This window comes from Sceloporus undulatus, chromosome 5, assembly GCF_019175285.1.
Source record: "Sceloporus undulatus isolate JIND9_A2432 ecotype Alabama chromosome 5, SceUnd_v1.1, whole genome shotgun sequence".
Classification (NCBI taxonomy): Eukaryota; Metazoa; Chordata; class Lepidosauria; order Squamata; family Phrynosomatidae; genus Sceloporus; species Sceloporus undulatus.
The window spans coordinates 94,279,749-94,294,114 of record NC_056526.1 but is presented as its reverse complement, the minus strand read 5'-3'; the positions used below and the strand labels follow the sequence as shown (position 1 = coordinate 94,294,114).

The 14,366-nt window shown below is 37.9% G+C and overlaps 1 protein-coding gene across 3 annotated transcripts in view; it reads left to right on the top strand.

Annotated features, from left to right (window-relative positions):
• The window catches only part of NCAPG (non-SMC condensin I complex subunit G), a 33,210-nt gene extending 19,144 nt beyond the window's left edge, over positions 1-14,066 (top strand). For all 3 annotated transcript variants that reach the window (XM_042469994.1, XM_042469995.1, XM_042469996.1), the window contains exons 12-22: positions 269-448; positions 903-1,013; positions 1,624-1,743; positions 3,606-3,824; positions 5,443-5,624; positions 6,211-6,385; positions 8,090-8,251; positions 10,392-10,587; positions 10,996-11,067; positions 12,095-12,170; positions 13,561-14,066. In XM_042469994.1, the coding sequence (XP_042325928.1) occupies positions 269-448; positions 903-1,013; positions 1,624-1,743; positions 3,606-3,824; positions 5,443-5,624; positions 6,211-6,385; positions 8,090-8,251; positions 10,392-10,587; positions 10,996-11,067; positions 12,095-12,170; positions 13,561-13,675 (1,608 nt within the window). In that variant the 3' untranslated portion in view covers positions 13,676-14,066. The remainder of the gene's footprint in view (positions 1-268; positions 449-902; positions 1,014-1,623; positions 1,744-3,605; positions 3,825-5,442; positions 5,625-6,210; positions 6,386-8,089; positions 8,252-10,391; positions 10,588-10,995; positions 11,068-12,094; positions 12,171-13,560) is intronic.
• Positions 14,067-14,366: the final 300 nt, after the last annotated feature.

The following is a 14,366-nucleotide window of genomic DNA, read 5'->3' as shown; positions in this document are numbered from 1 at the left end:
GCCCCTGTGTGTAGGTGTATTTCTATAAAAAGGAGCATCATGTGAAGAAGTGAAGGTTGTTCATTCAGCATCAGGCCTTTGCCAGGCAGGGAATAAACAGGATACACTGGAGGATCTAGAGGTTCCTAGAGAGGTGTTCTCTCAGGTAGAAACATAGGTTTTTGTTATTTGCAGTCTTTCCACATTCATGGTCCTTTGCCCCTAACCCCAGTGAATGTGGAGGGATGAGTGTAATACAAATTAGCCTTCTATCATAATTTTCTTCCAGTTGGCTGAAGTTAAAGTGAAACTCATGGAAGCAAAGGATACACTGGAGAAATGTGTGGCTCTGCAGGACTTCAACCAAGCATCAGTTTTGAAAGAGAGTATAACAGAGCTTGAAAGTGTTAAAAGCAATCTATTGAAAGAGGTAGAGGAGCCTCAAACAAAAGAAATATGCATGGAAAAGGTATTGCATTTTACATTTACCACTCTCTGGTCCTCTCTCTCCCCATTTAAAACAAATGTGAGGATATGTGTGTATGTTGTAAACTACATTTAAAGTGAATTATACAGCAGTTCTACCGCTGATGCTTTTGTCTTGAAATTACATTTTCTAGGTTGATCATGTCATAAGCATATTCTTATTTCTTAATTAAGAAGGGTTTGGGAAAGTGACAGGTGCCAAGTTACATATGCTTGTTCACTCTAGTGTTTTAATGTGAGGTACCTGCAGGTGTGTCCACATAGTCGAGTAGTTTTTAGAGGTAACCCGTGTGATGACACAGTCTTTCTGTTTGACTTTTAACAAGAAACAGACTTAATTCAGCTGTTAATCATTTGCTTCCTGGTTATTAACTATAGTTTTTGAAATAATCTTGGGTGCAATAAGTTTGAACTAAATTGTTATTTTTATTTTAAAGAATGATCCTGAAACTCTGCTGAAATGTCTCATTATGTGCAATGAACTTCTAAAACAGCTTTCCAGTTCCAAAGGATTAGGCCCAACAATGGATGGAATGATTGAATCCTTGGTAGGTGGCAAGAAACACGGATTTTGACATCCATGAAAGTTGAGAAGATGTATTCTGACATTGGCTAGTTCTGTTCTCAATATGTTAGACTTGCAAAAAGGTTTTAAAAAGTTGCTGTTCCAGGAATTTATCGGATAAATTGCCTGCCAAAGTATTCCTAAATCAGCAAAGTGTAGCAAGCAATAGATAGCTTTTCTGCCATCATAAAACTTAGAGTATAAAATAATATGCAATCAAAAATAATAAATAAGAATCATCAGGATGGTATACAATGTCAAATGCTTATGTCTAGTACAGATACTTAAAAGACAAAAACAAGATAATTCTAGTTGCTGTCTTACATAATCTCTTAAGTAAAAACTCTTTCTGCCCTTATGGTAGCAGAAACATTTCAGTATACCAAATAAATTGTTACCTGGGTTATACCACTTTGGCAAGATAAAGAAGTAGAGGTAAGATGGGATAGGGCAGAAAATCAAGTTTCATTTCCCTGCTTGTTTGCAGGGAGGAGCTTCTTACTCACCTCATATAGTCAATGGAATGGTGTTTTTGGTTATGTTTGTTTTGACCTGAAATGTAAAGGCATTGTTGCAATTTGTTTGCATTCTAGATAATTCCAGGAGTTACCAATATTCATCCAGCTGTAAGAAATATGGCAGTTTTATGTTTGAGCTGCTGTGGTCTGCAGAGCAAAGACTTTGCCAGCCAGCATCTTGCATTGATATTGCAGGTAAAGGCTTCTGTGTTGGAATGTGTTTATAATATCACTTCTAGGTTAAGAAGCTTTGTCATTCACTTGGGTAATAAGGATTTGTATTGCTTAGATAATAAATGAATGCCATGGTTCTTGAACTCTATCCTTGTGACCCCCTTTACATCTACATTCAGTCGCAACCCCTTGCTTGACATAATATATGAATAAAAATATGTTGTTTGTTTAGTATACATTCGCATTCATATTTTTAAACATTTTATAAGGAAATAACACAATTCAAACAGTTTTGTTTAAGCACACTTGGCTGCTTCTCCTCTACCTCTGAGGTGGCCCAGGTAGAACCGGGGGACAGCGGCGGCCTCAAGCAAGAGGCTAGACTCTTCTTCTACCAGGGGCCAAAATGATGCTGGCTCTTCTTCAGCCACAATGCACCTAGGGAACGCTAGACTTTATGGGTGTGCTGGTTGGGGCTGCAGCAGTGTTGCGTCCCAAGAACAAGAGCCTTGACAGAACAGGCGAGGGAAGAAACAGCAGCAGCTTGGGATAGACCTCACTGGAAGCCCATGATCTAGCAAGCTTCCCTGCTCTTCTCTCCCTGCCAGGCAGAGGTGGCTACTCCATGTGTTCTCCTTGCTTTTAATGTTAAGCTACAGTATTAACTTTTATCACAAAGCAACAATCCCCTTTTCTGAGTAGACTGGCAAAAGACGAGAGTGTAATCCGTTCCTGGGATAACCCTAAAAGAAGGGCCAATCCCTTCTACTCTCTGCGCTCCTTTACATCTCCTTAAAGTGCCAGAGAGTTGCTGTTGCCATTTTCACATCCAGGCATTCAAAAAGTCCAGAAATTGCAAGGTGATGGAGAGATTAGAAGATGGGTGCTGCTTCTAGGTTTGGAGATGGACTAACCCTTTTGCCACTTTATTCAGAGATGGGGAAGGTTCCTTTCTAGGTAAGAGTTAAAATACAGTACAGTACTTACACTGAATCATGGATAAGTCTACCTAGGTTTTTGGGTTGATTTTTTGGCTAAAATTTCTAGACTTATATAGGAATACATACAGAATTTGTAGTTTCTGACACATCCTATGGGATGAACATGTGCATAGAATTAAAGTTGGAAATTGGATCTCCAACCATAATGTTTGGCTCCTTAACAAAAAAATATTGGGAAAGAACAAAATAAACCCTTTTAATGGCAGAGGTCATTCTGATTAATTTGTCAGCTGATTTATTTGTAGGTTGTTTCTGCTGAATGTTGGGTCACAAGGTGTTTGGGAGTAAACTTGACCCCAGGAAATTTCTATCACTCCCTACTGCTAAGTGCCATTGTTTTAGTATGTACCCTCATTCTTTGTAGCTAATATGTCTACAAAATGGTTGATCTGGAGAGTTACTGCTGTTGGAAAACAACCCCTATTCAGATTGTGCTGTCTACATGGAAGTGCTTGCTGCTGAATGTATAGTTCCTGGGACAAGTGTAAAAATTTACTCTTAGAAAGACCTACTAGCAACTTGCGTAATAATTACTGTGCTTAAGAATTTATACTTGGCTTTTGTAGCCATGTATTGATTCAGTATTGAATAGTTTTGCCTTTGCTTTTTATCTTTTTCCGAGTTGCTTTGAGGGGAAACAACCAAGACAACCAGACACTGTAGTGTTATTTCAGCTTAATTTATTTACATAAGCTTTTGTAGTTTCCAATAAATTCTATACCATGGAAGTGAGAAAAACAAGGCTCTTACAAAATTCAGCATTATACCATCATTTGGACAAGCTTTGAAATAAACTGAACACCAGGGACAATATGTCCACTTTATAGTTTAAGATCTGTCTTGCATATTCACATTTCCTGCTGTCTTTTTAAAACCAAACAGGTCTTGCAAATTGATGAAATGAAGATAAAATTAAGTGCTTTGAAGGCAGTCTTTGATCAGCTTATGACATTTGGAATAGAACCATTCAAAGCAAAAAAAGAAGGAAATTCCCAAAATGAAAACGAAGAGACTGAAAATGATATAACTCTGGAAACTGAAGATGAAACTGCTACTGCACATAGTCTACTTCATCTTCTTTCTGGGTTCCTAGACAGTGAGGTAAGGCACTGAAACCAAGAAATACTGGTTTTGAGGATTAGTATGGAGAAAGTTCTAGCATACTACAAGTTGAGGATCCCTTATCCAAAATACTTGAGACCAGAAGTGTTTTGGGTTTTGGATTTTTTTGGAGGGGTGGTGAATTTTGGAATATCTGTATTTGCACATACACACACGCAATGTGATATCTAAACACAAATTTCATTTCATATATGCTTTAGGCACTTAGCCTGATGGTAATTTTATACAATAATTTTAACAATTTTATGCATGGAACAAAGTTTGTGTACACTGAACAATCAGAAAGCAAAGATGACACTGTCAAGATGAGGGATACTCTTTTTTTTTACCTGAGGTATGGCACACCTTAATGAATACAGTGGTACCCCAGGTTACGAATTTAATTCGTTCCGCCGCCGCTTTCGTAACCCGAAATGCTTCGTAAGCCGAAAAAGCCATAGGCGCTAATGGGGAAAAGCCGCGATTTCGTGCGAAATAGCGCCGAAAAGCACCAAAAAATTTTTCGTAACCCGAAAAAACCTTCGTAACCCGGAACAGTTTTTTTAAATGGATTTTTTTCGTAACCCGGAAATTTCGTAAGGCGGTGCATTTGTATCCCGGGGTACCACTGTACAATGATAATATCAGCTATATGTTTGTGTATAAACTTTAATGAAGACTAGCTGTTCATTTTTGTTTAGGTTTACATCCTGCCATATTTCTTGGGGTTAAGGTAACAGTAGTTCTGTGAAAAAATGTTTCCATTTCTTTCATAACTGGTTGGGAAGGAAGTTAAAAATGGAGAGGCAACTAGACTACATTATTTTCATAAAATACAATATATTACAGTACATTCATAATACGTTGCCCTGTTACAGACTGCCAAAATAAAGCTGCTTCGGGTCTCTTTGGAGGTATGCTGTTTAAATGATGCCTGCATCCTAAGAATCCGGAAGCTGCACCAAAGCTGCACTCCAGTGCTTAGGAATGGAGTGTGGCTTTGGTGCGACCTCCGGACTCTTAGGACCCATGCATTATTTAAACAGCATACCTCCAAAGAGACCCAAAGCAGCTTTATTTTGGCAGTCTGTAACAGGCCTTTGAAAAGTGGCTTAAGATATTCCTTAAAGCAGATTGAGATCAGGAGAGTAATGAGAAAAGAGAATGTCGTTTACCCAGAGAAGAAGCAGATGGAATCAGACAGCCCTTTACTCCCTCCCTGATTTTCCAGAGGTGATCTCAACTATGAGTAAACTGAGGTGCCAACTAACAGTAACTGGTTGCAGTGCTGCTATTTTGTCCATAGAAGAAGCATGATTAACTTTATTTTGGCTATTATGGTGAAGAAGAAGAATTACCATAATTTTTGCATGTGTGTGCAAGGGTTGGATTAAGACGTAGACAAAAATACAGTAGACCCACCAAAATAAATATATTTAGTTAGTTATGACTAACATAAGACCCACTGATTTCTGTGGGTTTTTTTAGCTATGACAGTCTACATCGAACCCAATAATTTTATAGCTACAAGAAACATATCACATAAGTGATCCCAAATTTTAATCTTGAATGAAATTCAAATACTGATAGCAACTTTTAACAATTTTTTGTTCATCAGTTTTCAGAACTTAGAACAGTATCCGCTGAGGGCCTAGCCAAGCTCATATTCACTGGGCGGCTGATCAGCGCCAAGCTTCTTTCTCGACTTATTTTGTTATGGTATAATCCAGTAACTGAAGAAGATATTCGCCTCCGACATTCTTTGGGAGTTTTCTTCCCTTTGTTTGCTTACTCAAATAGGTATGGCTCTGGTTTTTTGTTTTGTTTTTTTGCTATCCTGCATTTTCTTTTTCTACCTCTGAAATATTTCAGACATTTAATTTGTGTTTGAACTGAATTTAATTGAACAGAAATGGGAGGGGGGAGATCTTGTCATTTTCTTGCTTGATTAATAAAAGATGCCTAACATTGCAATCCTGCATGTGTCAACTCAGAAGTAAATCCCACTGTGTTCAATGGGCTGGATAAGCACATGTAGGATTGCAGTCCAAGCCTGTGGTTACGTATCTTCTCCCTGCCACATTTTTTCTACATCTCTCTGTCCTGTTTTTAGAAAAGGAAGAGTTTTTTTTTTTTTTTTAGCAGCAAGACCTACAATTCTCTGCTTGCCATACTTAGGACATTACTGTGCCTGGAGCAAAGCAAATATCTACTGCCATGTGTTGTTACAGATCAAAATGTTATATTGGGTTTTCATTGCTTTTTGACTATTGGCTTTAAAAGACATGAACTTTCAAAGGTCTAATCGAAGTTTAGATATAATTGATTTTGGTAAATGTGAAATGGATTATATTAATGTTTCATCCTGCATATTTCAAAAATCCAGGGCTAATCAAGAATGCTTTGAAGAAGCTTTTCTTCCAACTTTGCAAATATTGTTCAATGCTCCTGCATCATCACCATTATCTGAAGTTGATGTCACTAATGTTGCTGAGCTGTTAGTTGATCTGACAAGACCAAGTGGACTGAATCAACATACTAAAGGTTCCCAGAATTTCCCAGTATGTTCAATCTTATCAATTGAGTTTTCTTCTGTTTGAGTTGTATATTTTTATTTTGGTAAACGCCACTGGTTTCTTGTCTATTAACGTTCTGCTAGTATTAGATTCCCTTGATATTTGCAGCAGTTTGATGTGATGATGGCAACAAAGAAATTATACTTTTTTGCCACCATTGCTTCTGCACAGCGTCATCAAATGGGGCTGTCTATGGTGCTTAGGGGTCTTCTATGCTGTATTCAATAAGGAGGGAACACATCACTTGCTGTGTAGAATTTGCACAATATATTTCAGACAAATGGCTTGTGTCTGCTCTAACATGGGTGCTGTAGTTGATATAGGTCCAGTAAAAGTAACCTTGGCTCCTGCTTATCCTGTGCCTTTAGATACATCTCAGCCTATGCATCCTAAGGATGTGGATAGGATCATAGGATAGATGAGAGCCATGACTTGCATATTGGACCTAAAACCATAAAAGCAGTCAGGAGTGTCCGAGTGGGTAAGAGGAGTGGTGAATGCTTCATTTTCACTTGTCCAGTAAAGGGTTTGAGAGCTTCTGGTCAGGAAATTTCTCAAGTTTGGTTTTAAATAGCCTTTGGAGAAGGCTTTAAGAATATATACAGGCCAGACTGCATTTGGCTTTTTGAGCATCTTGACACATGCCTACCGTTTCTTCTGTAGATTTCACTGAATGCTCCCCAGTTTCTGGCTCTTTTAGACAGAGCAGAAATGCATTCAGAGGCAGTAGCGAGACTGTTAACTAAAGTAGCTCTCCTCATACCCACTGTACTGGAAAATTGCTGGTCAGTTTCCAATATCCCTACTGTCTGCTGTAGATCATCCACCAAGGCTACCAAAGCCGTCTCTGTCCAATAACCAGGCCTGAAATCAGAGTGAAAAGGATCTGCATAAGTAATTTTTAACCTGTGGTCCACAGACCCCATGCGGGCTATGGTGTCCTCACAGATGGTCTGACCAGCTCTCCTCCTTTCACCTTCCCAAGGCCTGTTGGGCTCAACCCCATGTTGAAAAGTGGAGAGTGCGACAGAGAGAGAGAGAGAGGCGCCTGCTGGAGGAGATCCGGGATATTGCTAATCTTGACTGCTTTAAAAAAAGCAGTGAAGATGAATCTCTTCCAGCAGGCCTTTCCAGATTAGCATCTCAGTTGCCTCCCATCAACTGCCTGCTTTGTTTTAATAATTTAATTGTATTGTTTTTATTGTAGGTGGGTGGGTTTGTGGGATATTGTGTTTTATTGTATTCTAATGTTCTTTTAGTGTTGTCAGCCACCTCAAATCTAATTGAAGAGGTGGGGTGTAAATAAATTATTATTATTATTATTATTATTATTATTATTATTATTATTACAGGGATGAAGTAGACTGGTGGCTTGGAGTGGCCTCTGGCCACTCTAGCCCCAATTTGCCAGGGACTGCAGCAATTGGATGGCTTGCTCTGAAAGTGGGCCGCCGCCGCAGTCCCAAATGAACCACCAACAGGAGCGTTTTTTACCATTCCTTTTTCTGGTGACTTTGGACCACCTTTGGCAGACTTGGGGCATGCATCATCTGCACACCACCTCCCCCCCCCCCCCCCCTCCAAAGAAGCCGGAAGCCAGACCTCTTGGCCTGTGCGTTTCAGGCCATAGATGATTTTTCCTTAAAAGATCTGCAGCCAAATATCACAATACTGTTTTGTTTTTTCCAGGATTTGACAGTTCATGATAATTTAGCAATAAAAATATGCAATGAAATTTTGAAGGATCCAAGTGCACCAGATGTCCGTATCTATGCAAAAGCACTGAGTTCTTTAGAACTCAATAAAGATTTGACAAAAGATCTCCTGGTCCTGCTTGGTGAGGTCCTTGAGGTACATAATAGTTTTGCTTCCTTTTCTGAACTTGTTTAATTTTGGTATTGAAAATGGAGATGTGAGATGAACAGTATTTAAATGTTAGCCAAGTTCCATGTTAAATATGGAATTATTGGTGTGCAGAAACTATGTCACTAATACAATTTATCTGAAATATGACTTTGCTGTACCTAGCAGGTGGAGAAGAAGAAGACATTTGCTTATCTTAAATTTAGCACATCCTAGATAACCATTTTAGAATTTTGCATTCTAAGCTGATCTTGTGAATGAAATTCTGAGCCTGAAGTTGAGATAACTTCTTTTTCACTGATAATAATATTCCAGACAAAAGTCTAGGGGAAAGAAAAGGACAGCATCCCAGCCAGTAAACATGCAGAAAATGGTATAAATAAAACCACGGCTCTTTTTAGGTAGGATGCACATGGATCTCTTTAATTAAAGTGAGTTCAAATGTGGTTAGAAGCTGGAGCTCCTTTGGAACAGGATCAGGATTACAGAAATAGGACCATGTGTGACTATTCCTTTGTTACTGGGCCCCTGAAATAAATGTTATCACAAAAGGGTTCAGGGCCTTTACTCCATTCGCCTCCCAACCACCCAGTATTTCTTTGACTCAAGTAACTAGTGAATGGTTCCTGGAAGAGCTCATTTTAAGAGCACACTTGGTTGATGATGAGTCTTAACGTTATTATTTTATTCATTGATTCTAAGTGGCTCATAGGGTTCCTGAAAGTGCTCACTAAGGAAAGCTGCCTTAGAGTCAGTGATTCAAATCATAGCATTATATCAGGAAACCAGTGTGATACAGACTGGCACGACAGAAGTTTTGGAAAGCACACTTTCACAATTTTAAGCCCCTTAAGAATTAATAATTTTGAGTTGTGAAAGATTTGCTATTAGGAGCAAGATGTAGCTTATTACAATCAAGCTGTCCTCCATCTCACAAAAAAGACATAAAAAGTGTATCATCAAATGGACAAAAGAAGAATAATTGCACATTAAATTTGATTTTAAATATATGACTCCATATTTGAAAATAACTTATTAAAATATAAAACTAGGTTTGTCCTCCTATAATTGCCTAATGCTTTTATAAGTATTCTATTACAATTATTATTTTAAAGTGAAAACTTTTGTTTTGTTTTGTTTTATGTATGTACTGAATTTTAAAGAATGTTTTTGTTAAGGCATTATAATTACTTGCTTAAATGTTTGACAATCTGAGTCTGCTTTTGTTTATTACTTTCTTGTTCATTAGATTCTCATTTTGTTTTTCTTTACTGCTAACAACAGCAGTGGCAGGTTCTGGTAGGGCTATCGGTTTTATGTTTTACTAGTGGGGTTTGGTTAAGCTGATTAAGTTTTAATGTTTTGGTTCCTTACAGCATGGTGATAGTCACTACAGGGGGGTATAAACAATTGGGTCTGGTTTCTGTGACAAGAGGATGTTTTATGCCTGTTTCCAAGGCTCATAACACAGAATTACTAAATTTGGTTTGTTTGTTTGAACACTGAGAAACAAACAGAAACAGATTCTAAGGCCAAGTTACTGGATGAAATTTTGGATTATTTGTATCCGCTCAAATGGAGGCTGAAAAAGGAAATAATAATAAAAGAGGAATGTTTCCTGTACACAACTGGAAACCTCATTCTAAGGAAGTCTTGGCACTAAGTCCCAAGATTCTGGTAATACAGCCACCTAAACTACAGTATGCCAAAATACTGTCCCTTTAAACCCTCAAGAACAGAGGTGTATTTTGGACCCACATCATCCTGATGTGTTCTTGTATCTGTTCAGAAAAATCTATTCAGAAAAGTTAGTGACATTTTAAAAATATGATAGCCTTTTAACATGTTTTCATTGTTTCTTAAAATGTCTTTTAAAAAGTCTTTTTAGGCATCGTTTATGCATTTGTAGTATTTCTAATTGGTTTTTTTTTTTTTTGTAGCTGTTTACTGTTAATAGCAATTTATTCTTCACATTTCTTTATGTTAATGTGTTTCTTTAATCTGAGGGTACCTTATGCTATCCGGAGTCTAGGATGGAAAAAAATGCATGACAGGGGGTTCATAAATGTCTATTATACAGTAAATGTCTACATCAAAGCTTTGCTAATGATCCATATTACAATTGCAGAAAGTGAAGGATAAAGCATGTTTAAGAATGATTGAAAAAGTGAAGAACAACTTAGATGGGGGAATCCACAATGGTGGGGATATCTCTGAAGTGCCACAGGAAATTGATCCTTCTCGCCAATCTCAAGACACTGGTAGTTCCAGCATTATACATGAAAGTGACAGAACATCTGCTCGCCCTGACCAGCATGAAGAAGGTAGAGAACAGAGTTTAGTGCGTTTTAAGAATTCTTTACATAGGCCAGGTTCTAGAAATAGTCAAATCTGAAAGCTTGGATTTCAACTCCCATTAGCCATTTCCAGCATAGTCAGTGATGAGGCATTATCAGTTGCAGTTAAACAATATCTGTGCAGCCAGAGGGTGCTCATCCTCCTTGGGTTACAGCTTGCTTCCATTCTCCTTTGAGCCACTCTTTGCTAGCAAGGTAGGGTATAAATCTAATATATAAAATGATAGGCTGTATGTGGACAGGTCCCTCTGTATTGGCATATCATATAGAAGCATTATGTGTGTTACATGTGTAGCGTCCTAATGGAATTTGTAAGTAATGTGTTTGCATTAATCCTCACTGATTTGAATTCTTTTACTGCTCATTGATAAACAGAAAATAAAACCATTGAACAGAGAGGGAACACAACTACAAAGTCAAGACGTGTAAGAAGCAGAGTTATGAAAGGTACTTAATGATAGTTTAAAGAAGAGATAATAATAGTTTGGCATGTGAATAAGTTTTTACTTTTTGAGACCAGTGTGTAGGAACTAAAAAATTTCACCCTTTTACTTTCTGAAATACTTGTCATTATAGTCTGAGGTTTGCCACCAATTGAAAAGCAACAAATTTTGGCATAATTCTTGCTTCCTTTTCTGCATCAATGAACTAAGGCATGAAAACAGAGAGGTCTTATGAGGCCTTGTAAAAGTTGTAGGATATTTCTTCACACGCAGCAGTACACTTCAAAGCACAAATTGGCATATGGGGTTAATTAGTCACTTCATTTATGCCAAATAATGTTTTCATTTGTACGCTGTATGAATAAATTATGTGTCATGGGATCATAACTGTGTTTCTGTATGTAAACAAGTTACAGTGAATTCAAGATTCTCTGTGGACAGGCTTTACTTTTGTTTTACTCAGTACATGCTGTGATTTTACTTCCTGTTCTCCACCTCATTCCCTCCTCAATCTAACATCAGTTTTATGACAGTCTTCCAAAGAAGATGAATCCATAGGATAAATCCTCAAAGGAACATATGCCCTTATGCTCATTTGCTAGTTTTCTTAATTATAAGGGATAAAATGTGATATAAATACAAACAGTAACTGTAAGCATGCTGCTCAGTGCACCCAAATATGTGGCTATGTATATTTGTTTTCAGGCAATTCATCAGGGATCAGTCACTCTGTTCCACTCTTTGGAAACTCCTTAATTGAGGCCTCCATATCCATCAGCCATTTAGGATAAGGAAATACCATTTTTGTTGCTTTTTGCTATTCTCTGGATGGTAATGGAGTTGTAGGGCACCCTCAAAGGGTCTGAAAAGGCATCTTCATGATACTGTTGTGTCAGGTGCATCAAATGCAGTGACTCTTTCTAAAATAATTGCATGGGGGGGGTGGAGAAGCATGAAAACATGAGTGGAATAAGCAACTCTACAGTTTGAGGATGGACTTGGTGAAAGAAAATAAATTTTGTTACTTTAAGATCTAGGAGAAATGGAAACAAAATCTGTGCCCAGAAGAAGAAGAGATTGTAGAACTGCAGATTCTGAAAGTGAAAGGTAACTTTTTGTGTGTGAGCAAAGATTGTTCCTGCTGTTACTCTTTTAAGTGGATGAATTAAACTTTTACAGAGATACTCCAATTTACTTTCTCTTTCCCTTTCCAAGGAAGGCAACTGATTTTAACTAAATAGCTCTAAACTAACCTACTGGGTCATTTGCTTACATCAGGAGCATACAGCCTGGATTTCTGGGACCAGGGTTGGCATTTGGATGTTCCCTGTGAGAGTGAAGGAGGTACAGTCACTTTCCCCCACTATCCAGCTGACTACCTGGATGATGGAGGACAACTGCCCTTTTATAGCTGCTGTTTGCTGTAAAAGATCACTCTCAATCAAAACAGAAGAGGTTTTCATCTCCCTACACCATAATATGAAGGGTATACAGCCTGAAATCCCAAGACTACATGCAACCTTTGGGATGCTCTCTGTGTAGTTTTTGACACTGTGTGCTCAGTCTTGTTCTTCTATGCATCTGTTATACTAAAGGTTGGGGGAGGTAGAAGTAAAAATGCGCTTCATATATAGTCCAATGTCAGGCAACTGGCAATTTGGGGGATTGATTTTCTGCTCCTGGGAACGACCAGGTGCCAAAGGTCCCTTTCCTAAAACCTACACCGGGGGGGGAGGGGACCAAAGATCCACCTTTGATATTTAAAAAACAGGTATTCTATGATACTAAGCCCTTGTAACATTCAAAAGTGAATTGCTATTCCTGGACTCTTCAAAACAGGGTAAGTTTTTTTTATGACCAGAAAAGGAATGGTTCTTTTGGAAGGCTTGGGCCACAAAGCAACACTTTGTCATCCCCTGATCTAGCCAACACCAAAGATTTCTTTAGTTAAATAACAACAGTGTATGCACAAGCAACTGTGCCTGCACCTATACACATGAGCAGCTTTTTAGCGCTTGGTTTTTAAAATACTCGTTTTGGTTTCTAAGCATTTCTGATATATTTATAACTCAGGCATCCCTCTTAGTATACTGTGTTTTCCTGTTCAGTGTATGTCTTTCTTTTAGATCTCTGTTTTGTTAATTAGTCCTCAGATTTACTACAGTACCAAGGAAAGGTGCTGGACGTAAACATTGGGGTAGTCTGGAATGGAGCAGGCAGAAGCACTTTGACTATGGTTAACCTGCTGTGATTCTTGACTAGGGCAACTGCCCAGAAGTGGATGATTCTATGAAGCATGATAAGGGAGTAGATCTAGTGGAGTGGGAAGTGATATAGGATTGGAAGAGAAAATGAGCAGAGGGAGGAGTGGTACCTAAGTAAAGAAGGTTGAGTATTTCACACTGATTTGTGATAACTAGTCAAATAATTGGGGCAGGTTCTAGTTTTAAAACAATGGAATGTAATCACCTGGAACTAATACATCTTTCTTCAACAGTGAAGAACTTCATCAACCTGTTTCACTGGCAAGTTCAAGACCATCCCGCAGAGCAAAAACATCAGCTTTTGAAAAAACTAGAAAGAATCTATCTCAGTTTCTTGACAAAGAATGAACTGATCAATTGAAAAGGAGACCAACGAAGGTTCTCTGGTTGATCTCCTTGACCCCACACCTTTGTTTTCTCCATAAAGACAAGATCTCTGGATTTAGAGCTTCCAAGAAGACTTGCTTTTGTATTGTCCTTTGCTACTAGTGTTTGTTCTGACAGTGTATCTTTTAAATAAATTAAGCTGTACTACATAATGCATCAGAATCCTACCTTTACTGCACATCTAGCTTAATTTGAGGCCGCATCATAGTTTTTACATATGGCACAGATGGAAAGCTGCCTTTGGACTACAGTTGAGTTTTACCCTGCAAAATGTATTTTATCTTGCAAAAGAAAGATGCATTTGAAAGTAAACTTTGAAAGAACAGAATAAATAAAATTTATTCAGTGGTTATATTATGTTTATTTATATCCCACCATCCTCCCAGTACAGGGACTCAAGGCGATCAACAAATCTAAAACAGTCCAAGTTAAAACACTATAAAACATGTAAAATACAAGTTTTAAAAATATTCCTTACTGGCAAATATTTAATATGTGAAGATTATTTTGGCTTCTGAGAAGGGTGATTGTCATGTTTTAATGCCATGTTTTAAATAAAAGATAATGAACTAGGTTGTTATATTCCACATATTTGGTAGAATCTGACTATTTTAGAATTATAGCATTATCAATAGTTCTATTCCTCCCCCCT